This window comes from Neophocaena asiaeorientalis, unplaced genomic scaffold, assembly GCF_003031525.2.
Source record: "Neophocaena asiaeorientalis asiaeorientalis breed wild unplaced genomic scaffold, Neophocaena_asiaeorientalis_V1.1 scaffold114, whole genome shotgun sequence".
NCBI lineage: Eukaryota > Metazoa > Chordata > Mammalia > Artiodactyla > Phocoenidae > Neophocaena > Neophocaena asiaeorientalis.
The window spans coordinates 2,600,167-2,625,290 of record NW_020173116.1 but is presented as its reverse complement, the minus strand read 5'-3'; the positions used below and the strand labels follow the sequence as shown (position 1 = coordinate 2,625,290).

General features: G+C 47.5%; 2 protein-coding genes across 4 annotated transcripts; one reads left to right on the top strand and one right to left on the bottom strand.

Moving 5' to 3' along the window:
- The first annotated feature begins 2,020 nt into the window (after positions 1-2,020).
- Positions 2,021-12,954, top strand: GGCX (gamma-glutamyl carboxylase). Of its 3 annotated transcripts, none has more exons than XM_024743865.1 (15): positions 2,021-2,136; positions 2,530-2,700; positions 3,823-3,981; positions 4,308-4,473; positions 6,147-6,225; positions 6,655-6,761; positions 7,632-7,795; positions 8,145-8,410; positions 8,559-8,690; positions 9,076-9,227; positions 9,669-9,838; positions 10,052-10,182; positions 10,797-10,944; positions 11,121-11,316; positions 11,755-12,954. In XM_024743865.1, exons 1-15 carry the CDS (start codon positions 2,094-2,096, stop codon positions 11,945-11,947), a joined length of 2,277 nt encoding a protein of 758 aa, XP_024599633.1. In that variant the 5' UTR covers positions 2,021-2,093; the 3' UTR covers positions 11,948-12,954. The 3 variants fall into 3 exon arrangements, 2 of the variants coding, with proteins under 2 accessions (XP_024599633.1, XP_024599634.1); XM_024743866.1 differs by having other exon boundaries at positions 4,308-4,374; positions 11,755-11,947; XR_003003127.1 differs by lacking the exons at positions 7,632-7,795; positions 8,145-8,410; positions 8,559-8,690; ... (4 more) ...; positions 11,121-11,316; positions 11,755-12,954 and adding an exon at positions 4,727-4,984 and having other exon boundaries at positions 6,655-6,712.
- Positions 12,955-15,481: 2,527 nt separating this feature from the next.
- MAT2A (methionine adenosyltransferase 2A) lies at positions 15,482-22,255 on the bottom strand. The gene is made up of 9 exons (XM_024743920.1): positions 22,045-22,255; positions 19,731-19,808; positions 19,513-19,635; positions 19,106-19,218; positions 18,875-19,018; positions 18,477-18,695; positions 18,080-18,262; positions 17,794-17,927; positions 15,482-17,120 (listed from the first exon to the last, which is right to left on the bottom strand). Exons 1-9 carry the CDS (start codon positions 22,133-22,135, stop codon positions 17,018-17,020), a joined length of 1,188 nt encoding a protein of 395 aa, XP_024599688.1. The 5' UTR covers positions 22,136-22,255; the 3' UTR covers positions 15,482-17,017.
- Positions 22,256-25,124: the final 2,869 nt, after the last annotated feature.

Below are 25,124 nucleotides of genomic sequence, written 5' to 3'. Positions count from 1 at the left end.
CCCCCCCAATGCCTGGCAACCACCAATCTTTTTGCTATCTCCATAGTTTTGCCTTTTCCAGGTTATCACACAGTATGTAGCCATTTCAGATTGGTTTCTTTCAGTTAGCAATATGCACTTAAACTTCCTTCATGTCTTTTTGTGGCTTAATAGCTCATTTCATTTTATCACTGAATATTCCATCATATGGATGTGCTAGTTGATTTTACCCATTCACCTATTGAAGGACATTTTGGTTGCTTTCCAGTTTGGGCAATTATAAATAATGCTGTTGTACATTCACGTGCAGGTTTTGTGTGGGCATCAGTTTTCAACTCATTTGGGTAAATAACCAAGGAGCACAATTGCTGGATCACATGGTAAGAGTATGTGGAGTCTTGTAAGAAAATGCCAAAACTGTCTTCCAATGTGGCTGTACCATTTTGCAGTCCCACGAGTAATGGAAGCAGAGTTCCTGTTGCTCCACATTAAGAGGCTCTGCATTTAAAAGAGCTGTGTAACTCAGTGAAGCAATGTTTTCCAAATGACCATGCATGTTTTACAAAATCATGCGTGAGTAAAAGGTCCATTCAAAGCGCAAGATACACCAATGATTTTAACGTAATAGAGCATAAAGTTCATTATATGATTTTCAATTTCACATCTGACTAACCTTTAAAAAACGACTACTTGTAAGTTTTGGTGTGGTACAAAAGAATATCCAGTTATCTAAACAGGCTATTAAAATGCTTCTCTTGGGCTTCCCTGGTGGCGCAGTGGTTGAGAGTCCGCCTGCCGATGCAGAGGACGCGGGTTCGTGCCCCGGTCCGGGAGGATCCCGCGTGCCCGTGAGCCATGGCCGCTGAGCCTGCGCGTCCGGAGCCTGTGCTCCGCGACGGGAGAGGCCACAACAGTGAGAGGCCCGCGTACCGCAAAAAAAAAAAAAAAAAAAAAAAAAAAAATAAAATGCTCTCTTTTTTCCAACTAAGTATCTGTAAGGCCAGGTTTCCTTCACATACTTCAATCAACACCATTTCACAACAGATGGAATGCAGAAGCAGATACGAGAATCCAGCTTTCTTCAATGAAGCCAAACATCAAAGAGATTTGCATGTAAAATAATACTATTCTCATGTATTTTCTTGGTATGGAAAATATACTTTTTCTCTTAAAAAGGTTATTTATATAAACATGTAATGGGTTTATTACTTTTTTCTTTTAGTGAATCAATACATATTTTAAACATTTCTCAGTGTAAATTTCCAATACGGTAAATATGGGAAAATATAACCCATTATAAACAAAAAGCTCTTTAGGGTTCTCCATAACGTGTGTATCAGTGTAGAGGGGTTCTGAGACTAAAAAAATGTGAGAACCCCTGGTCTAAGATGCCTTCCTCTGATCCTGCTGGTCAATCCCAGTGCAGAGAATTAGATGTTACAATGCTGTTCAAGACTCACCTCTCAAGACTTTCCTTGATCGACCACTCTATTCATTGCCCCTACTCTGCATACCCTCTGCAGCTATGTTGTTCCGGTTTCCCCTGCTGCTTTCAAACCTCTGGTTCATGGCAGGTACTGGAAGAAAGAATAAAGAAACTTGCACACAGTCTCTAGACCGGGGCTGCCCTTCCATGTGCGTCCTAATTCGGCGGGAACCTCTCTGGGAAGAGTCTGACATTTGCGCCCTCGCTGCTCACGTCTGGAGAGGCCTAACGGGTGCGGGGAGTGACCCAGGGAAGCTGCGGGATCTCGGAGTCTTCTTAGGTGGAAAGCGCGGAGAGGGATCGGGAGGCCTCAGGGAAGAGACTGGTCATTCGGCGGAAGAGAGGCAGGCCCGGTGACATCTTCGCTCCTCCTGGGTCACAGGGGAGGCCGGGGCCTGACCACGCCCCTTCGCGGCCGCTTCGCCCCGCCCCAAGGCTCCTCGCTCCGCCCTCTGCCGCCAAGCAGGGAGCCGGCGCGGCCGACTAGGGCTCTTCACGACAGTCCCGGCACTTTCCGGCCGGCCTCGCGGGTGCTGTGGTGTCGGGGAGGCGGGACTTAGGGGAGTTTTCCCTCGCGACGCCACCTACTCGGACGCTGTCTCTGTGGCCGACCTACCTCCCCGAGGCCATGGCGGTGTCTGCTCGGTCTGCGCGGTCTCCGCCCGACTCAGGTAGGGTCAGAGCCCCGCCTTGTGGCGGATAGAGAGGGGCGCGGGTTTCAGAGGGGTGGGGGCCGGAGGGCTTCCCTGTGGGACCTGGGGAAGGGAGCCTCCGATGGGAAGGAGCCGTAGAGAGAGATTGCAGTCTTCGGCTTCGGGGTAGTGATGACATTCAGGACGCTTTGCGGCTAGAGGGCTGCTGTCTGAGAAAGGTTCTGGGGCATTGGGGAATCCTGGAGGAGGGGCTGCACTGCAGGGATGTTTCGGGTAGTCGGAGATCAGTGGGAGAATCCAGGTAGGCAGAAGACCTGGGCCTGTGATTTCTGTGATTTGAGGAGGAGCCTATTTTAAAGCATCTCCATTCCCATACGCGCACCCACAACTTTCTCCAATTATCGGTTGCAGATAAAGTACAGAAAGATAAGGCTGGACAGACCTCAGGGCGCCGTCAGGGCAGCCGAATGGGGAAGCTCTTGGGTTTTGAGTGGACAGATGTGTCCAGCTGGGGGAAGCTGGTGACCCTGCTGAATAGACCAACAGATCCTGCAAGCCTGGCAGTCTTCCGTTTTCTCTTTGGTAAGTCCAGTTTCTGGGAGGGGCCAGCGTGGTTGGGGGTGGGAAAATGACAATCGTCCCTTGTCCATTTCTTGGATACTTACTTGCTTAGTGGACTTACCTTCCTTTTCCTAAGAACTGAAGTTACTGATATCCTGGAAGAGGTCGTTGTGACCCAGTTTTGTCTCCGGTTAGGGTTTGGAGACCAGAAATGCTTTGGTCTGAGGCTATAGGAAATATAGAGGTAGAGGAACAGGAACCCATTTTATTTGTGGCATGAAGTTGCCCAGTAAGTATGCTAAGGACTAGACTTTAGAGAAATGGCAGGGGTGACAGGGCAGACAATTAGGCTGTGACTCCCTAATCCAGATCTTTCTAACTCATAGGCCACAGCATGTATGTTTGGAATGGGTTACAGATATGCTGAGATATTAATCTCTGTGCTTGTCAACGGGGAGTGAGTTTGCTCTCCAGGGGACATTTGGCAATGTCTGTAGACATTTGTATTTGTCACATCTTGGGGGTGGGAGGGAAGGGAATAGGTGGTTACTGGCATCTACACAGAAGCCAGGGATGCTGCTGCATGACCTATGAACCACACGGTAGCCCTCTCAGCAAATAATTAACCAGGCCAAACTGAATAGTCCTGGGGTTGAGAAATCTTGCCTTAACTGGAGATGCCTTCCTGGCCTGAGTACCCCTTCTCTTTGCCCCAGTGTGCTGGCCAGACACTGCTCTGCCAGGTGTGCCAGGAAGTAAAGGAGGTTGAGGAGCACCACCCCAGAGCACTTTCTGTAGCCAGTAGGACAGACCTTTACAAATATTGCTATCAAAACCTGAACAGCTTTGATCACATTTTGTACACTTCTTTCATTTAATCTTCTCTGAAACCCTGCAAAATATTATGAGCCCCCTTTCACAAATGGGGAATTGGCTCGGTGAGGTGCAGTGGCTGTCTGAGATCACACAACTGGCATAATGCCTAGCACAGAGTAGGCGCTCTGTGATTATTGTTGAATGAATTCTTTCCGGGGTTTGGAAAGAAGTCTGACCCTGGAGCTGGGTGTGCTCGACTGTATTCCAGCGTGTTCCACGGCTCGCTTTGCTAAGGCCTAACGGCCCCCTCCCCCTCTGCCTTCTCAGGGCTGATGATGGTGCTGGACATTCCCCAGGAGCGGGGGCTCAGCTCCCTGGACCGAAGATACCTGGATGGGCTGGAGGTGTGCCGCTTCCCGTTGCTGGACGCCCTGCAGCCACTGCCACTTGACTGGATGTATCTGGTCTATACCATCATGTTTCTGGGTGAGGGAAACTGAGGAGAGATGGGAGTATTGACTGGCCTACCCAAAACCCAGAAATACAAAGCATGCTGGTGAATGACCAAGGTCTCGGGTTTCTTATTTCACTTCCTCTGTGACTTATAATTTCATCCTGCTGACCTGTGTGTCATCTGAGCTGTGACCCCGTAACTCTGTTTAAAATGTTGAAATAACATTTAATTGAAATTTATTTTCACCCGGTTATGAAATGTCTGATGACCTTTCCTAATCCTACCCACAGCCTGTCCCAGGGGAGCTGGGCCTGTAGTGGCCCTCTGACCTCTTAATCCTCTCCCCCACAAATCCCAGGGGCACTGGGCATGATGCTGGGCCTGCGCTACCGGATAAGCTGTGTGTTATTCCTGCTGCCATACTGGTATGTGTTTCTTCTGGACAAGACATCGTGGAACAACCACTCCTATCTGTATGGTTTGTTGGCCTTTCAGCTGACGTTCATGGATGCAAACCGCTACTGGTATGAGTCTGGGGAAAAGAGGCAGGGGTTGGCTGCGTCAGGATGGTTACCAGAGATAGGGGCCCGGTGAGGTCCTAGAATTTGTCCCAGCAAACGTATTTTCAGCCATGCGTTGCAGAGTGTGGTTACAGGGTGACACTTTGATTTGGATGGATTTGGGAGAGGGAAGGGTCCATGAGGTTGGGGCTCTTGGGGTGACAAAAAAGCAAAATGGCTCCATTCCCACCTCTTCACTCTTTCCCTATCTCTCCAGGTGCCTTGATCTATCCACTTCCTGTAATCCTCTTAGAAGAAGAGAAGAGTAAAGCCAGACATAGCTGTTTTCAGATACTACAAGGGTGGTCATGTGGAAGAGGGAGCAGACTTTCTCTGTGTGAGCCCAGAGGGGCAGAGTTAGAGCCAAGAGTAGAAGTTGCTGTGGGGCAGAGTCATGTCAGAAGGAGAGGGCCCACCAGGGCTGCTGAGCAGTGCTGTCCCGGGAGGAGGTAACCCTCCTCGACGTCTGGCTCAGGTGACCATCTCTCAGGGGAGATGGAGAAGGGATTTGGAGGCAGGGTGGCAGGGCAGATGACCTTTAAGGGTTCTCCCATTATTAAGTGAAAAGCGAATATGAGCTGTCAGTAACATGAGTATAGGGGGAAAAAAATCTCAAACATTGGATTTGTTGGTGATTTATCAGTCATTAATTAAACTTCTTTCATCAACACACACATGCAGATACTCCTTTTGTAAACCTTTACATTCATTCAGAGTGGCCAGCTGTCATCACAAAGAGGCACTTTTGACAGAATACTCCTGAAAAGTCTCATTTTTATGACTTTTACACAGTTTGAAAAAATATCCATCACTTACTGAAGGCTTTCCACGTGCCAGGCACTATGCTAAACACTTGTTAATTTTTCCACATTATAACCCCATGAGGTCCATAGTGCTGTTCCCATTTTATAGATGAAGAAACTAAGGCTTAGAGAAGTAAAGGACTTGCCTAGGGTCACATAGCATGTAAGAGGCGTAAGTGAGACTCCAGGTCTCCTTAACTACAGGCTCACATGCTCTTGACCACAAGTGTAAGCTGCCCCTTTCCTGGCTTCTCTGCTCATTCTGTGTCTTCTTGAAAACCTACATTGCTTCTGCCTCCCCAGAATACATCTAATCTTAGTAGCCTGGTTTTATCAGTTCTTAGCCTAGGTAAGCTGTTAGCAGGTACCCTCTGGCACTAGATCCTAGCATCCATGTCTATGAAGTGTCAGTTTGTCTTGGAAATTGAAACTTGTTTTTAAATGCACTATATATATTTTCATACACCTTTAGCTTTTCAAATGTTGCCTCAAATTCGTTCTTTTTCATATTCAGCCATATTCTAGCATTTTAGTCTTGTTCCCAATCTATTTCTTTAGGAGAAACTAATTTGCTAACTAAACGAATGGTAAACACTGAACTTTCTGTTGTTATAACTCACTAGTAATATTTCTGTTGTGACTTGAAATAGTCGTTGTTGCAGTATGCTCATATAATTCTAAAGGACCTCAGAATAGTCCAGAGGACCAGAGAAGGTGTGGGAGACGTCCTGGGATAGAGAGAGCATTACACTTAAAAAGCATTTCTACCAGTCCCAAGGTAGAAATGGGACTGGACTAAGAAGCTGTCCTCCATCCTTCTCCCCCTCGCTGCAGGTCTGTGGATGGCCTGCTGAATGCCCGGAAGCGGAACGCCCACGTGCCCCTTTGGAACTATGCTGTGCTGCGTGGCCAGGTACAGGATTTCAGGAGAGGGGGAGGTGTTCTCAACAGCCATTGTCAGCACGGCTGTCCCACTGCCAGACTACGCTCTGCTCTGCCTCCCTGGATCTTCTCTTTTCCCCCTCTTGCTGGAAAGCTGGGCTGGCTTTCCCATTTCCAACCCCCTAATCTCTGGGGTCTCTCACCTTGTCATAGAAAGAGTCGAGCTTTGTTCCCGCTGGATTAGAATCCGCATGAGGAAAGAGTAACGTTATGACTTTCCTTGGTGCCTAGTACTGTGCCTGGCATCTGTAGGATGTCGGGTGAGTGAATATATCAGATGAGTGAATGGAAGAATGGATCTAGTCTCCCTTGGGCCCTGAACTGGCATCAGAACTGATTTGTGACTGTCTGTAGGGGACAGGGTTCTGACTTTGTTTGAACATTCGTTTTGTGTTTGCAGATCTTCATTGTGTACTTCATTGCGGGCGTGAAAAAGCTGGACGCAGACTGGGTGGAAGGCTACTCCATGGAATACCTGTCCCGGCACTGGCTCTTCAGTCCCTTCAAGTGAGCGGCAGGGCAAGAGGCCTCATGTGGCCCAGGTGCAGAGTGGGGGACTTGACTCCCTCAGGTTTGCAGTCACGGCTGCTCTTCCCACTTTGCCTGAATTTGCACGTGTTTCCCTCTGTCCACTCACCTCCCTGTTCTGCGGAAGGCAGAGTTGATGGTAGCAAAAGATCTAGGCCTAGCTGCCCCTGGGAGACTTACAGTGTGGGCGGAAACAAAGGGAAAAGCAGTAAAGGAAAGGAAAGCGCCAGGGCTAGGTGGCTTGGTGAGTGAGGCAGTGGCCCCAGCAGTTGCTGTGGTGGTGCCTCTGTCCTCGGGTGGCCACCCCAGCCTCTCGCCGGGACTCCTTGGCCGGCGTGTGGAGCAGATGGGCAGTCGGCGCCCCTTACCCCGACAATACCATTGTTGCCAACTCTTTCCAAAACAGAGCTGCTCCTCTCTGACATCACTCTTCCTCCCATTTCTTCTTTCTTCTTGTTTTACTTTGTTCTTCTCCCTCTTTCCTGTCATCTCCCAGTTCCTAAAGTTTGACACCATGATGATGTTAGCCAAGCGTTCCCCTATTACAGTTTCTTCTCATGTATAACCTCCACGACGAACCTGCCCGCCACAACACACACTGCTCCATCAAATTGTGCCCTCGGAGATGCACTCTTGCTTATTACATAGGGTATGTTGAAAAAAGATGGCCACCTAAAGTATGTGGAAATGAAGAGGGGTTGGAAAACCCTACCAGAGGATGTATTTGTGCAGAGTTCTTCCACCCACCTGCTGGGGTGGATCCTGCAGCAAGGACAGGGTAGCAGAGGTACATCTGCTGTGAGTGTGCCGTGAGTGCTGGTGCCTGACCTTTGACCCTGGTGTCGGCAGATTTGTATTGTCTGAGGAGATGACTAGTCTGCTGGTGGTGCACTGGTGCGGACTGCTGCTCGACCTCTCTGCCGGTTTCCTGCTCTTCTTTGATGCCTCAAGATCAATTGGCCTCCTCTTCGTGTCCTACTTCCACTGCATGAATTCCCAGCTCTTCAGCATTGGTCAGTTCCTGTAGTCTGGTGGGAAATAGGAAACCACAGGTGTGAAGGGGAGGGACAAGCCAGCGGCACGTGTGGCAGTGGGAGGTGGTGACAGGGATGGGCGCCAAGCTGAGCCGGATACGGTCTCTGTGAGATGGAAACAAACAGGGAGGCGGCTGGCGGCTTCCGGGCTCAGCAAGTACGTTATGTAGTAAGTTTCTCCGGGGAGAAATAGACTGGAGTTGAGAACTTCTTTCATCATCAGTGGAGTACCTGGGAAAGGCTGCCTAGGGGAAGGGGGTTGAGGCGATTACCCACGTTTTCCTTCGGGCAAACTCCCGACGTGCTGGTTTTCTCCCTGCTTTTCTAGGTATGTTCCCCTACGTCATGCTGGCCAGCAGCCCTCTCTTCTGCTCTCCCGAGTGGCCTCGGAAGCTGGTGGCTCACTGCCCGAAAAGGCTGCAAGAACTGCTGCCCCTCAGGACTGCCCCCCAGCCCAGTGCTTCCTGCGTGTATAAGAGGAGCCGGGCCAAAGGTGGTCAGAAGCCGGGGCTGCGCCATCGGCTGGGCGCCGCCTTCACCCTGCTCTACCTCCTGGAGCAGCTCTTCCTGCCCTATTCCCATTTCCTCACCCAGGTACGTGTGGGCTGGGGGTTAACCTTGGATAGCGGTGGAGGTGACGGCAACCGAGAGAGAACGGGGCTGGTCTTGCAGACCTCCCTTGGTGGAGGATGGTGTCAGCGTGAGGACCATCAAGCTGATTGCCGCTGCCCTGCCTCCTCAGGGCTATAACAACTGGACAAACGGGCTGTACGGCTATTCCTGGGACATGATGGTGCACTCCCGCTCCCACCAGCACGTGAAGATCACCTACCGTGATGGCCGCACCGGCGAGCTGGGCTACCTCAACCCTGGGGTGAGATGTCTGATGCTGACAATTTACTGGCCTTCAGAGGCCCCCTTGAGCTTTGGGATCTGGTTTGGTCATAAACACAATTATGAAATAAAACACATTTGGGCCCACTCTGCCCTTTCTCTGGAGCCCCGTGGAGCGCTTTCTGGTGGGGGTTGAAATAGTGCGATGTCATTCACTTCCCTGAACTGAGATGAGATTTAGGAAAGGTGAGTACCACTAGCCCAGCAATGAGGAATTCTTCCCGCGAGTTTTGTGTGGTTTTGTTGTTGCTGTTTCTCTGTCAGAACTGGCAGCAGGCAGGGGTGTCTCTGTGCCGTTGGCATTGCATGACCTATCCAGAGGCTCCGTAACAATGAGGTGGGACTAACGTGGGGGTTTGGGGCAGGTATTCACACAGAGCCGGCGTTGGAAGGATCATGCGGACATGCTGAAGCAGTATGCCACTTGCCTGAGCCGCCTGCTTCCCAAGTACAATGTCACTGAGCCCCAGATCTACTTTGATATCTGGGTCTCCATCAATGACCGCTTCCAGCAGAGGTGGGCAAGGGGAGCAGAGAAGGGGGAGAAATGAAGTCCAGCTCTTTCTGCCAAGATGAATACCCCATGCTCCCCAGTGTTGTCTTGCTTGAAAGGCTGTCCTCAGGTGCATGTCCCTGTTGACCTGGTTGTGGGCATAGCTGATTGCTTCCAGCAGGGGGCACCATCATCCTGAAGAAAAGGTAATGCACTTATTCTTTTCGAAGCTGTTATCACAGCTCTTGTCAGGTGGCCACTAACTCCCACTCTTCCCAGTGCTGCAGAATCTCTTTCCCCTCCTCTCTCTGTCCCAAACTGGCCATAACATGCTGACGTAGGCCATTTCTTCTTTCTGAAAAACCCTGTTTCCTCTATCTGGGAACAGTGATGAAAAGAACAGAACCGGAAATGCCAGTGCATAGGTGGCTCTGGCTTCCTTAGAACATGGTTTTCTTTCCTAAGGATTTTTGACCCTCGTGTGGACATCGTGCAGGCTACCTGGTCCCCCTTCCAGCGTACACCTTGGCTGCAGCCGCTACTGATGGACCTGTCTCCCTGGAGAACCAAACTACAGGAAATCAAGAGCAGCCTGGACAACCACACTGAGGTGGTCTTCATCGCAGATTTCCCTGGTACGGAGGAGAGCAAGGAGGCTTTGCTGTCTCCCTCTTGGCTTCGTTGGCCAGGGATATGGCGTGTGATGGAGTGAGGAGGGGCCTCTCCTGGTGGGAGGAAAGTTTTTGAAACCCGAGGTGGGGGGTGTTGGTGAAGGTGTGATTTCTCTGTTCCGGCTGGGGGTGAGTTCACTCCACCATGGGGTGGGTTGGGGAACTTTTGCCCGACAGGGCTGCACCTGGAGAACTTTGTGAGCGAAGACCTGGGCAACACTAGCATCCAGCTGCTGCAGGGAGAGGTAACTGTGGAGCTGGTGGCAGAACAGAAGAACCAGACTCTTCAGGAGGGAGAAAAAATGCAGGTATTTTGCTTGAATTAACAGTGGTAGAGGGACCACCACTTCCCTGGTGGTCCAGTGGTTAAGAACCCACCTTCCAATGCAGGGGACGTGGGTACGATCCCTGGTTGGGGAACTAAGATCCCACATGCTGTGGGGCAACTAAGCCCACCTGCGCCACAACTACTGAGCCCACGCCACAACTAGAGAGCCCGTGTGCCGCAACTACTGAGCCCATGCGCCCTGGAGCCCGTGCGCCACAACTAGAGAGAAGCCTGCGTGCCACAATAAAGGTCCCGCGTGCTGCAACTAAGACCCGATGCAGCCAAATAGATAAATAAATATTAGAAAAATAAAACAAAAACGACAGAAAAAAACAATGGTATAAAAGTTTAGTAGAGTTGATTTATTACAGACTCAAAATACTTTAACATGACAATAACGCAGTGGGAGCTCAAAAAGCAAGGGCCCCAGGGGGGCTGTGAATAGCCTCATTCAGGGTTCTAGAGGTCAGTTCCTTTGGACTCCAGCACACAAGAAAAAAGATGTCTGGGCCGGGGTACAGTGTAGGGAGGCCATAGGCTGGCTAGGGAAAGGCTAGAGGGTGAAAGAGATCTGTTTCTTCCCCCTCTTTTCAGTTGCCTGCTGGTGAGTATCATAAGGTGTATACAATGTCACCCAGTCCTTCCTGCTACATGTACATCTATGTCAACACTACAGAGCTTGCACTGGAGCAAGACCTGGCATACCTGCAAGAATTGAAAGAGAAGGTGGAGAATGGAAGTGGTGAGTATATGAAGATTTGGGCTGAGATAGCCCGCTTTACAAGAAGTCAGTGTTGTGAGTGAGGATCTAGCCGTTAAAGAATGAACTTGAAGCGTCTAGCTGGGGAAAGGGGAGTTCTAGGAGAGAGAATGCTCTCTCTCTCTCAGTGATTCCTCTTTTTGCCCTCTTTCGGGCAGAAACAGAGCCTCTGCCTCCAGAGCTGCAACCTCTGCTGGAAGGGGAAGTCAAAGGGGGCCCTGAGCCAACACCACTGGTTCAGACCTTTCTTAGACGCCAGCAAAGGCTCCAGGAGATCGAACGCCGGCGAAATGCCCCTTTCCACAAGCGACTCCTCCGCTTCTTGCTGCGAAAGCTCTATGTCTTTCGCCGCAGGTAAGTTTTACCCACAGCAGTACGTGTCTTTGCCATCAGACGTTTGCAGGCTGAGTAACTTTTCTCTGGTGAGGGTAACAGTAGGGACTGTTTCCCAGGAAAGGACAATCCAGTGCTAAATTCCTCCCTTTTGTCCTCTCCATTCTCCTCTCCCTGATTGAATGGGAGAGTAAGTGGTGTCTGATGGCCGCCGTCTTGTTCTGCCTCAGGTTTTCTCCGGCCTCCCTGTGGGTTATTCCTACCCCACCCTGGAGTCCTCTACCAGACTGTATAAGGAGTGGGGTGCCTTTCCAACTGGGATGTTGGGGTGCTTGAGGGGAGAGTCTCATTTATGCCTGGGTGAGGGAGTAGGACCAGGTGTCCCCTAAGGGCTTTGGCTGGAATGCATACTATGTTGAAACAGGAGTTTGGATTGCTGGCTTTTTCCCTCTTTTTCAGCTTTCTGATGACTTGTATCTCACTTCGAAATCTGGTATTAGGCCGCCCTTCCCTGGAGCAGCTGGCCCAAGAGGTGACTTATGCGAACTTGCGACCCTTTGAGCCAGTTGGGGAGCCGAGTCCTTCAAACACAGATTCTTCAAATCCTAATCCTTCTGAGCCGAATGCTGACGCTGTCCACTCAGAGTTCTGAGGGAGGCCAGATGTTGGGTACCGATATAGGAGCAGCCAGTTACAAGACCATTACCTATGCAGTGAACATCTGAAAAATTCAGATTTTTTTTACATTTTTCTTCCTTATCCATAGCTCTGATAAATTCAGAGATGATAGATTAGAGGAACCAAGGAAGTAAAGCAAGGATAAGATTTATCAATCCAAGGTTGAGGGGCCTGGGAAGTTAAAAAACAACGTGAAAATGTCTTTCTAGGATGAAAGGGTAAGGATCAGGTTTAAAGTGACTGGCTCCTTGGTGAAAGAGATTTAATGTTCCACGATGAAAATAATAGCTGGCTGTTCTCAAGTGCTTGCCATATGCTAGGCACTGTGTGAAGCACTGTTCCAGCATTATTACGTTTAGTCCTTAACGGCCATAAGCCCTATTTTATGGTTGGCGAAACTGAGGCAGAGGTAATATAATTTGCTCATAAGACATATACCTAATAAGGGATGGACTGATGGTTTGAACCTCAAGTCTGTTTTGACTTAAAGGTCCTGCACCCTGCTGCTTGTAGTTTTCAGAATCCTTGACAATAATTCTGAAATAACGTAGCTTAAAATTTGTCCAATTATAAAGTATGATTAGGATGGTGATCAGGTTTCAGATGCACAGAGAATAATTTTCTCTTCACTGCAATTTTGGTTCCTTCTTTGTTCCTATTATTTATACAGCCAGTTTTTCAGTAGCAGTCATGAGCATAGTTAGAATAGCAAAAGTTAAACAAATAACGAAATTTAGGTGATTAGTAGTGGTACTTATCTACAAATAAGCTTAGTATTTAGCATTATTCTAGCCTTTAATGAGCAGGAGGTGATGTAAAGTAAGATTTAACCAAACGTGGTGAGGGATTAGGGAATGTTGACAGTCACTTTGTAGACTTTGGATGTAGAAAGTTTGGATGTGATTTAGGAGGATCCTCAATTCTGTGAAAATTCAAAGGCCTGGCCCTGGGCTAGGAAGTTAGAATGCATAGAGTAATTGAGAAGAAACAGACAAACAAAAAACAAGCCCTGCTTGGGAGCTCATGGTCTTCCGGGCAGAGACGTCAGTAGACGGGCAGTCCCAGTAACTTTGATAAAGGATCGCATCTGTTTTCAGGCTTCTCTGCATGCTCCACTCCACCCAGTCTCAGGGTTCTTTCCTAGGCAGCTGCCTTTTCACTGGACACACCTGGGGTGATTATGTCTACTCCGTGGTTTCCAGTGATGCTGCTGCTTAGGTTTTCTTTCCTGTGCCTTAGACCTGTGTATCTAGCTAGCTAGCTCCAGCTGGATATCCTACAGAGCTTTCAAACTGTCATAAACAGAACTCGCATTCATCCCCAACTCAGACTTGCGTCTCCTTTATTAGTGAATGGCAACTGTTTTTTGTTTTAACCAAGCCATCTGTGAGTCATCAGCCTTGACTCCTTTTCTCCTCACATTTCTTAAGATTTCAAGTCCCATTAATTCTGCCTCCTACTTCTTGGACCTATTGAATTCATCTCTACCACCTCTGTTCTTTCAGCCTTTATACTGGAATCCAGTTAGGGATAGACCAGAGCAGGGCTGCCATGTAGTTGTGCAGGTTGGGCCTGAATAAGGGCACCCAGCTGAGGCCAAGTGGGGCCTGGCAGTAAGTCCCTCTGATTCATACAAGGCATTTTGTGCGTCAGTGATGGCTGTGCCACAGGGCATCTTGCACCAATGTGGGGGAAACAATGGTTTTCAGTCCTTTTGCAGATCTCAGCGACACGATACACCTTGGCACCATGTCCTTTCCCGCAACTGCTGCCCACACCCTCCTTTTTACTTGGTTAAAAAAAAAAAAAAAAAAATCTTCTTCACTTCAGGAAACTCCTGCAAAAAGTATCCTTCTTAATACAGGCAAGGATGCTGCTTTCCTCCAGTCTGTCTCATTTTCCAAATGAAAATGTTGGGGTGGGATGAAGAAAGGTGCTAGTCTAATACTGGTTAAGAAAAGCTGTTCACTGGTGAAAATCTGGGTTATTCAGATTTCAGTATTCAGGCCCTGGTAATTAATGTCCTTTTCGCCAGAAGGCTTTGCATCCTACCCCGAGCATTTAGATCTTCTGTCCCTGACCAGGGTCATCCCCCTTGAAACTCTAGAAAAGTTATGATTTTCAACTTAAACATGAAATAGGACATTTCCTTCTATTAACACTTTATGCTTTTGATTCTCAGCTGTAATCACTTCACCCCTTGCTGTTTCACGCCTTTGCTTCTACTCTCCTCCCTCGGCTGGTTAATCCCCACCTCCACCCCACAGCTAGGTAGAGGACAAGCCACCTTGAAGGTCACTCTTTAGTCTGCAAACTCCTTGAAAGCAGGGGTCATCCTAGTAAATAAATATTGAACCGAACCTCAAAGCAGTTCTCTCTCTGGTATCGCTTCACCAGCCAGCCTACAGGCATGTACTCATTCTCATCCCATTTGGTCAAGATGGTTAACTTATCTTCAGATAGCAGTGCAGTGATCTAAAGGCTTCTTGAAACTTTTTCTGGAGTTTTTCAATCTCATGCAAAGTTGAACTTCTCAAGTTTCAGAGCAGGTCAGAAGATTTAACCTTGCCTTCCCTCCCAAATGTTTCTAAACTTCTAAGCCTTCAGGCAACCAGGTACAAGCATTCCTTGGGCCTCACGTCTGCTACAGCAGAGCACAGTGAAGTGTTTGAGCCACTTGATCTCATACGTGCTGGTATGAACATGTGCCAAGTGGCTGCTAGGCTCAAGGAAGGATGGTCCAAGCTCTGGCTGATGAACCTTCTACAATTTTAGAATAAGCTTTTCTCTCACCACTGTTTAAAAACCCTTTTCAAACTGTAGTATGTACTGAACACATAACTTGCAGCCTTTAACACCTGTTTATATAAACGGGAAACTTAAGGCATTAAATAAACTTTCTACATTTCCAAAAAGATGAAAATTGGTTTAAATTTTCTAGAGTGAACATTATCACTCCTTCCACATTACACTCACGTTAATGGTTTTTATGCCCTTAACCTTAGATAATTTAAAACACTGCTGATGGTATAGAACTGGCTGCTGTAATAAGGAGCTGTGAATTTTGCCCAGTGTATTGGCCAAAAAAGGCAGTGCTAGACAAACTGAGATCAAACCTTGAACTTCCGGGCTTCCCTGGTGGCGCAGTGGTTGAGAGTCTGCTTGCCGATGCAGGGAACATGGGTTCGTGCCCCGGTTTGGGAAGATCCCACATGCCTCGGAGCGGCTGGGCCCGTGAGCCATGGCCGCTGAGCCTGTGTGTCCGGAGCCCATGTTCCGCGGCACGAGAGGCCAGAACAGTGAATGGCCCGCGTACCGCAAAAAACAAAACAAAACAAAACAAAACCCTTGAACTTCCTTAGTGCAAGGGATATGATTTACAAACTGCCTGCAGTCAGGATTGAAGTGATTTCCCTAAACCATGGGTGGGATTACGATTACTCAGGGTTAAAAAGTATGTTCAATTCATATTCATACCAAAACACTTTAAAAGAATAATGGACACAGGTTAAGGTAGAACCTAGCATTTTATTTAGATCTTCATTAAACTGTTGGAATTGAGAACCAGACATACGTAATAAACCTCCAAAAATAGATGCTGAAAGGCACTTTCTGCTTAGGGCAAGCAGTCATGGAATAAGCATGTAAACAAGCTGGCTTCTCTGTACCACACCAGCCAAGTCAGCTTTCTCCATGGCCAGCTGCACCAGCTCTGCCCTCCCTTCTGTTAACACCAGCCAGAACCCCTGTAGGTCTAACCCAAGGTTTTTCTGTAGGACACCTTGGCCTACCTGGGAATGCTGGAAACATGTTAAAGGAATCATGGTGTTGAGGAAAAAAAAAAAAAAAAAAAAAAAAAAAAAACTTTTAAAAGCTGCCATCTGAGGTGATGGCTTCTCTGTACTTACGCCATACCCCAGAATACAATAAATAAGCAATTAGAAAATGTTCAAGTATGAAGGGATTTCCTCCTCCCCGCCAAAAGCACTGCTCTCTGAAGGAAGCTGGTTTCTCTGTAGCTACACCAGCTGTTCAGAAAGCTCATTGGACCTGGTTTTGAAAACAAAACAAAGTTAAAACCCTGGGAGGACTTATTGTGCAGTGTGGAGTGCTCAGTCTTTCTTATAAAGAAAAAAAAAGTTATCTGGTACCAAAGTGTGCAACCTACAGACCCTCAGGTACAGCCCTGTGACTTCTTTGTATGACATCACAAGGGTGCCAAGTGCCTGTTTTTCTAGAGCTAGGAGTTGGTGGTTTGGCTAGTGCTGAAACCATGCATAGGATTGATTTACTAAATAAAAACCTTATTACGTACGTCCTCCAAAAGACAGCTGAAAAGTGGAGAGATTTTGATTTGGTGCTGTTTAAGAGATGGCAATTAAGAGCATAAGCACCAGGGAGATGGTTTAATGGTAACTGCCTTTTTTTTTTCCTTTCTCATGTCAGGCTAGAGCTCCAACTGGAACTTGCGTTACATGCAAGAATGATTGGATAGAGAACACTCCCTGACAAAGAGCTACATAATTAGAAATGGATCAAGTTAAAGGGAGGATAAGGGAAGGCTTCACATTCATAATAGAGCTCAAGACATTACAAATTCATGCTGACAGGGCTGTGGCATTGCCAGACAGAGGCTATAATGGAACTACAAGTACTTTACGTGCACGTTACAAGGACATTTTCAGCATTTGGTGGGAAAGTCAATGCAATTAGGATTTTAGAAGGTTGGGTGATAGGGCACAAAGGTTCAATTTCAAAGCATTGTTTACTACAGTGCTGTTGGTTTGTTTCTAGGCAGTTACATGGATCACCTATGCTCACTAAATTCATTATAATGGTGAACAAAACACCTAGGGACAGAATAGCAAGCCCAACTTACAGTCCCCCACACAAGCTAAAATTCATGTCATTGACTAGAGTGACTGCAACTGATCAGGAGCTGAAAGAGGACAGGAAAATTTAGGAAGAAGGGCCCTTTCCCTCAGAGCTTGAAGGCTTCTCTGTAGCCTACGCCAACAAGTCTGGGGAAAAAAGGCTAACACTTTCAATATTTAAGCTTTTTGGGCACTTCCCATGGGAAGCTGTCCCTACCAAAGTGGCCATAGGCTGCAGTCCTCTGATAAATTGGCTTCTTCAGATCCAGATCCCTGGAATATACAAGTCCGTAACTTAATATGTAGCATTCAATTAAATTAAAGCAAAACAATCAGCAAGACTCATTTTCAAGACTTCTGGCAAATGAGTTCAGTTCTCTGGGGTATGCTAGGAAAGAAGTTTGTGGCAAAAGTGTTTGTTACTTCCCTGGTGTCCAAACTCCTTGCACAGTCCTTATTAGTAACTATAGTTCTTGTTTTTCCGTCCCTGGCTCAACAAATATGAAAACTTGTCATTATTCTGAGACATTTCAAGTGTCAAAAGCTCATCTAAAATCATGGAATACTTACCGAGGTCCCATGCCCACACCCTACCATGGTTATTTTCTTTGTAACAGCCATGCCCATTCATCTGTACTAAAACTTCTTTTAAGTAAACATCCCTTAGGTAACAGGAGCACAAAGCCTATATCAAATGTGGAGGACTTTCTAGGGCGGTTAGTCTAAGCCACGCAGCAGTGTCATTTTAGAGTTTCCTAATATTTTAGGCCTTTACTGATGGCAATTTAAAAATGACATCAACACATTCTAGGAATTACCATGTTTCCCCACCACTCCAGTCTTCCTTCACACCTTCACTTTCTCAGATTTGAATATATCAAGTATATATATATACACACCCACACCCTCAATGTTTTTCACTAGCAATAGTCTTTACCATCTTTACCTGACAATGACCCCAGGGCGGAGGTCAAAATTCTTCTTCACAATCTCTAATAGCTCTCTCTCACTCTTCTGAGAGGTGCCATAATGGAAAATGGAGATAGACAATGGATGAGATACTCCAATAGCATAAGAGACCTAAAAGAATTTAAATGTCGTAAGAGTCAGTGATCAAAAGACCCACATACTTGTGTAATACACTGGTATCAAAAAAAGATTAAGTAGATAACTGCTAAATGCCCTCCCGCTTACATGCCTTTTAGTCAACCCAGTTATATAGAAGTATATACCTGAACAAGAACCCTTCTGCACAGACCTCCTTTAACAAGGGATTTTGCCACCCAACGAGCAGCATAAGCAGCTGAACGGTCCACCTTGGTATAATCCTTTCCTGAAAAGGCACCTCCTCCATGAGCTCCCCAACCACCGTAAGTGTCCACAATGATTTTCCGGCCAGTCAAACCAGCATCACCCTGAAATTATAGGATTTAAGTTACTTTATGCCTAATCCTTTCCAGTGGTTCTAGATCAGGCTTGTTAAATGGTTATTCAATATCACTTGGCAAATATCCTCAGAAGAGGCACAGGCAGGCTTCAAAAACCCTAGGAAAAAGGTGGAAGTAGCCAAATTTTAGCAAGTAACAGAAGACCCAAAAAAGCAACTGAATTGACATTGTAAGACCTTACCTGAGGCCCACCAATAACAAATCTGCCACTTGGCTGTAGATGATAGATTGTATCCTCATCAAGATACTTTGCAGGTACAACGGCTTTGATGACTTTCTCCTTTAGGGCATCCCTCATCTCATCTAGACAAACTTCTTCATCATGCTGAACAGATATAACAATTGTGTGGACTCTGATGGGAAGCACAGCACCTCGGTCCTGCATATACTGCACAGTCACCTTGAAAGCGAAACAGATCATCAGAACATCAATCTATTAAACAATAGCTTTGTTCCTGACTCTCTACCCTACATTACAATACAGAGAACAAACCATATTCTTCTCTTAGCTTTAATCAAAACACCTTACTGAAGTCCTGTGCCAATGTCATGTGTGTAGTTTTGACACTCGTCACTTACTTGAGTTTTAGAATCTGGGCGTAACCAAGGCAAAGTGCCATTCCGGCGTAGTTCAGCCAGTTTGGCATTGAGCTTGTGTGCTAAGACAATGGTTAATGGCATACATTCCTCTGTTTCATCAGTGGCATAACCAAACATCAAACCCTAAAAAAGGAAAAGTTACCAATGCAATCAATCCAAGCTTTAGAATTTAATGTTAGAAGAGATGCAAATAGATGTCTACCAAGATACCTGGTCTCCTGCACCAATGTCTTCCTCATTCCGATCAAGATGAACACCTTGAGCAATATCTGGTGACTGTTGCTCCAAGGCCACTAGCACGTTACAAGTCTTGTAGTCAAACCCTATAAACAAAACGATGTTTTTTTGGTTTGTTTTTAAAGGACCATAGCAATACTTTGTATTTACGACAAAGTAAATTTGTCATTTTAAAATTATCTGGAATTCTAAATGCTGCTAGAGAAATCAAATATACCTAAAACTTGGTACTTTTAAAGAATAGGGCTGGAACAAAAACACTAAAAATATACAAGTAGAATTAAATATTCCCAGGAACACTCTAGAAGATATAGCTAGAGAGGACTGAAAGAAAAATACCTGGAAAAATGAGGTTAGAAAGCCCACTCATTAAAACACACCTTTGGAAGAATCATCATATCCAATGTGTTTAATGGTTTCACGAACCACTTTCTGGTAGTCAACAGCAGCTCTGGACGTAATTTCCCCAGCAAGAAGGATCATTCCAGTTTTAGCAACAGTTTCTAGTAAAAGAGAGGTTCACAGTCAAACATCACTTTTATGAAGTAATTTTCATGCTACCTTTTCATCAGGTGATAAAGCAGTGTTCTGAACCTACCACAAGCCACTTTGGCATCAGGGTCCTGCTGAAGGTGGGCATCAAGAACAGCATCACTAATCTGGTCACAAATCTTATCTGGGGAAGAAAAAAATTCCTGGCTTAATTTCTTTAATTCACTGATAATGTCATGTATGTCATGCCCCCTTCCCCTGTAACTACAGCTGGGAAGATCTCTGTGTTTTCTTTTAAAAAAACTGTGGCAGGAATTCCCTGGCAGTCCAGTGGTTAGGACTTCGTGCTTCCACTGCAGGGGGCATGGGTTCAATCCTTGGTCAGGGAACTATGATCCTGAAGGCCGCTTGGCGGGGCACCCTCCCCCCACCAAAATTGTGGCAAAACCTATATAGCATAAAATTTACCAATTTAACCATTTTCAAGTGTACATTTTCAGCGACATTCCAAGTATGGAGATCTTAACTGCTATACTGCTTTCGCAGACACCATTTCCCTGAAGAATAAATGCTGGATATAGTGCTACATGTTTCCTAACTTGACACCTTGTTCTTCATATAGCTGTACCACAGATCACCAATTCAGATAAGCCAGCAGAACACCCAGCATGTTTAGTACATTTAAGCTCATTGCAGTATATGCACTTTACACCTTTACAAGGACTTCAGTCCCATCTTTAAAGTATATCAGACATCTTGAAAAATTAAGTTCCTAGGCAAAAACAATTTCTATTGTTAAACAGGATAGCCACACAATGGAGACTGATTAAATGGAAGTAAGTAGAAAGTGTTTTATCTTCCATTCAAAAGCAAAGCAAGGAACATTTACCTTCACAGCATTAATTTTCAAAGGCAATGGTACTTACATTTTATCCCCCGAACTTAAATTTTTTATTATAAATCTAACCAACCAGAAAGGTGAACCGTTTATCAATCTCTCCCTGATTCTAAGGAACGCCAATTAGGGCAGTGAGAAAGTCAGAGTTAAATGATGACAGCAACGACACTTCATGAACAAAGGGAATAAAACGGCAACCATTTGATTTTGTGTTAAGAGTAATCCAGGAACAAGAGCCGAATAGACTGGAAAATCCCCAAATGTATTCTGAATCCTTGCTGATCTTCCCCTCACTGTACTGCCCTCTATTAAAAATCAGGAGAACAGAAAAAAACCCCGAATATCACTTTCCTAAATTTTCTATAACCATCCAAAAAAAACTTAAGCAAAATGTGTACCGCAGTCCAGTCAGAGGCCCAGGACAATCTAAACATTTACAAATGCCTGCAGCTTTAAGTTAATAAAAGGCGGTTCAAATACACAGTGCAGTTCTCAGCGCTGGGGGAAAACAAACAAAACCACCCACACCACACCTGACCTTCACTCATCAGGATCTCGGGGTTTGTCCTCTCCTCTACCACTAGGTTGCTCGTGGGATTTCATCATAGGCACAGTAAGCTTGCTAGAGGGAAATGGATCCTTAAACCAACAGACGAGGCATCTGTCATTGTGGTCATCCCAAGAAAGGGCTGGACCCGTCTGGTAGAATAACGATCTTCACTAGGTGAGGTTTTCAGGCTGGGTTCGAAAGTTCCTTGAAATAGCTTCATTCGTTCCCGTGTAAATTGATCGCCATAATGGCGGACCGGTGGACAAAGCCCGGAGGATGATATATGGAGTAAAAACCTTGCCTAACAGTCAGCCCCAACGCAATGGCGCCATACACTTAATTCATGCTTCCTATCCTTTTCACGCACGATCCAAATAAGGAATGCCTCCTCCGACAAGCACTATATTTAGTTGGAGGCTGTCACCTTGACGCGAGGCCATATACCGGCTAAGGGCATGTCGTATTCTTCAGTGTAGCCAAAGAATTAACGGGAAGAGCGGAGGCACGGTGGCCCGGGCCACGCTCTGCAAACCAGCCGGCTCCCTCGCCCAGAAGCCACATGCGGCAAACACGTGGTTGAGGCTGCAATGCGGGGCGCGCGCTCTCGCGGGCCGGACGCGAGCACGCGAGGCGGGCCGCCCACTCGAGGTGGCTCGGACCGCAGGGCGGGGAGAAGGAAATAGTGCCCTCCCCGGCTAGAACACGAGCGGCCACGGCCCCCGCCCTTCTCGTTTTCTGGAATCTTCCGCATGCCGGGCCGCGCGGCCGGATGGGAGGGGAGGAGAGAGGAAGGGGGGGCGGCGGCCACGCGCTCGGCAGCGGCGGCGCCACGAGGAAGGCGCGCGGCCGCCGCTCTTTCCACTAGCAGCCGGGAGAGGGCCACCGGCTTGGGCACTGCTGCCGGCGGATTCTGCCGGCCAGTCCCGACCCCGCGCCCCGCCCCTCGCTTCGCTCCAGGCCCCGTCACCTCACCTGGGTGGCCTTCCCCCACAGACTCGGAGGTGAAGAGGAACGTGCCCTCCTCGATGAACGCGTCGTGGAAGCCGTTGAGCTGACCGTTCATGGTGGTGGCGGTGAGTGAAAGTGGCGTTGAGGAGAAAAAGCGACGAGCCGACAAGTGCGAAACGCGCTAGCAAAAGACCGCGATCCTGTCAGCTCGAGCGGGCGGCGCGGAGCAAACGAGGCGGCGGGCAGCGCGGCCTACTATTTATACACGGCGCCCGCGCGCGCCCGGCTCGGGCCCCGCCCCTCGGCGCCGCGCGCCAATGCGCCACTCGCGCGGGGACGGGGGAGGGGAAGGGGCGGTCCACCGAGGGGAGCTCGACCGAACCATTCTGCCAGGCAGGGGGAAGGGAGCGGAGGTAACGCGCCCCTCTTGCGAATATTCGCCATCTTAAGCACTAATAAGGGGTGAGGGGAAAGGCAATATACTGGGTCGTTGTATGCTTCCGTGTTCGACGTGGAAGGAAGAGAGACAAGGGCTTTATGGGCCTGCTCCCCTGTGCTGTGACAATGGCACCTCCCTTCCGACCGTTGGCCGGGCTACCTGGCCGCTAGGTCGCGTCCCCCAGCGGGGGCGGCGGGAATCGTCGGGGGTTTTGTCCTCTGGCTCTCCCCGAGGGTCTTTCCGGCTGCCCTGCCTGGGGATGCCCGGGTGACAGGGAGCCAGTGGCCCACAGCCACGTGAAAGTGGCCATCTTGGCTGGTCAGCGTACGATCCTTCGCACGGCCTTGTGCATCCTCGCCCTGAGCGCAGCCGGCGGCTGGCAGCCCTGCGGGGGGCCGTCTAGTTGCTGGCAATTTCTTGGTTAATGGTTCTGTGGTGAAAATGGCCGAAAAGCGGAATAAAGAGAGTTCTGTCATCGATTTCAACGATTGCCGTCCCCCTTCCGCCCCCAGCGCTACAGTTTCTGAGAGAGGCCCTCACTCTTTGTGGACCCTACGGTGGAGGCCGCGCTCGGCCCCTTGGCTCCAGCCTTTTCTCCAAGAAAGGCTGCTCACAAGGCTCACCTTGCATTCGCTGACTTTACTATCTTGGAGGAGGAAAAAAGTCGATGTTTAGAGTATGATTTCAGTCTTCTGTTCAAGAGACTGTTGAATATTGGGGTGGGGGGAGCCCCGTTTACGCCCTTGTATGTGATTCAGCAGATCTCTTGACAAGGTGATGGTCTGTTTCCTGAAGCTTTCACTTTAAAATGTCCACCTGCGTTTGTGCCAGGTTTGCCCATTTAAAGGAATTATAGGAAGAGAAGGGAAAAGAACAAAACCAAACTTGAGCCAACGAGGAGCCGGGAGTCGGGGACCGATTTCCTGGCTCTCCGTTTGGAAGGAGCCCACAAGTGGCGGGTGGGCCGGTGTCACTTCCGTCCCGCACAGGGGCTTCGGACTTGGTGCAGGGCCGGGGCCGGGGGGCTGCTGCTGTCGCGGTGGCCCCGAGCGCATGAACTTCGGGTTTAATGATGTTATTAGGAGACCGCCTGCTCCTAGGATAGGATGCACGCTACCCTGGGGAGATGAATAAGACCCCTCGCAGCAGCCTCCAGCTGCTTACTGCTCAGAGAATTAGGTGAATTCGGAAGAACAGTCCTCTCCGCGGCTTGCGGGAGGAAAGGTGGGTTTGCTGATTGGGAAACAATGGAAGCACTTGGGCTGTGCTTGGGGCTTTCACAAAGAACGTTAAAAAAGGGCCCATCTCTAGACTTTATGACCGCATCCATGGTCCTTCAAAGCAGGGAACAAGAAAAGGACAGCCTCCAACTAAATCACAAAAGAGACAATATAGATGTTTATATTTGTTTCTGTTTTTCAAACTAACTTATGGAAAAATAACTGTGTAAGACGTTAATCATTTCTTGTTTATTTTAGAGTAGTTCACTTTTTTTTTTTTAAGCAGAATGCCAATTTGTTAACTTACAATGTGGAATAAAATTCCCAGCTGAAACAAATTGCATGTGTAGGCTGCTCAGTGCATTATCTTCCAGCAGAAAAATCTATAGGGGAAGCTAGAATGTAAAGTTATTTGATTAATATGGAGTCAGAGCAAGGAGATTAAATTCAATGATTAGGTCATTAAACCCTGATACCCCTATGCTAACAACTCCACATGGGGTTGTTCCTGCCAAGGAGATTAGAATCAGCTGTTCATACTTGCTTACCTACTCATTCTTGTTCTTAGCATATGTAATTTAATGGTTAAGGGTAGGGGTTTTGGAGTCAAGCCTCTGCCACTTATTAACAGTGTTGGGCAAACAACTAACCCTCTCTACTCCTCAGGGTCCTCAGTCTGTAAAACTGGGGTAATAATCATACTCTCATAGGATTGCATCAAGAATTAAACAAAATCATGCAAGCAAAGTCTTTAGCACAGTATCCAGCACATAATAGTTAGCTGTAAAAAATAACCCTTCGGTGGCTTCCAGTTGCTGTTAGAATAAAGACCAAAATCCCTACATACCCTTAAAGGCCTCAGTGTGATTTGGCTGCTACTTCTTTAACCTCATCTTGTGCCACTCTCTCCTTTTTGTCTTCTACTTTGCATTCTTTTGACTATTAACAGTTAAATTTCTTAATTGATTATGCTCAAAACAAAGCACATTTTCATTGATTTATATGTTTCACATTGTCCCTTCCTCCCACAAATATTTACAAGCGTTTCTGTCAAGCAGACCCAGTATTGGTGCCATGACAGTCTTGGTCTCTGCCCACCCATAGCTCTAAATGAGGGGAGATGCCTGGCTAATTCCTCCCCATCCTTCCCACCCAGCTCAGCTGCCACTTCCTGGATGTAGCCTTCAGCTGCCTCTTTCTGGACGAAATCTTCACCTACACAGATTTCTCACAGGGTCCTGTGTTTTCCTACATGGCACTCAGTGCTCTTTGAAATACAGATTTGGTGACTATTTGATGAATGTCTCAACTCCCAATTAGATTTGTAAGCTCCATGACAATAAGAAGGTGGTCCGTTTTGCTCAGGCTTTGTTGCTGAGAGCCTGACACACAGAAGGTGCTTAAGAATGTTTGTTGGAGGAGAGGGAGAGAGAAGAGAGGGAGAA

Excerpts from the sequence above, each read along its gene's own strand:
- GGCX (XM_024743865.1), top strand. The coding sequence starts at position 2,094 with ATGGCGGTGTCTGCTCGGTCTGCGCGGTCTCCGCCCGACTCAG. Across the intron at positions 3,982-4,307 it reads CTATACCATCATGTTTCTGG|GGGCACTGGGCATGATGCTG; the intron begins GTGAGGGAAACT and ends CACAAATCCCAG. Across the intron at positions 10,945-11,120 it reads GAAGGTGGAGAATGGAAGTG|AAACAGAGCCTCTGCCTCCA; the intron begins GTGAGTATATGA and ends TCTTTCGGGCAG.
- MAT2A (XM_024743920.1), bottom strand. The coding sequence starts at position 22,135 with ATGAACGGTCAGCTCAACGGCTTCCACGACGCGTTCATCGAGGAGGGC. Across the intron at positions 19,019-19,105 it reads ACATTGGTGCAGGAGACCAG|GGTTTGATGTTTGGTTATGC; the intron begins GTATCTTGGTAG and ends TTCCTTTTTTAG. Across the intron at positions 17,928-18,079 it reads GCAGAAGGGTTCTTGTTCAG|GTCTCTTATGCTATTGGAGT; the intron begins GTATATACTTCT and ends AAATTCTTTTAG.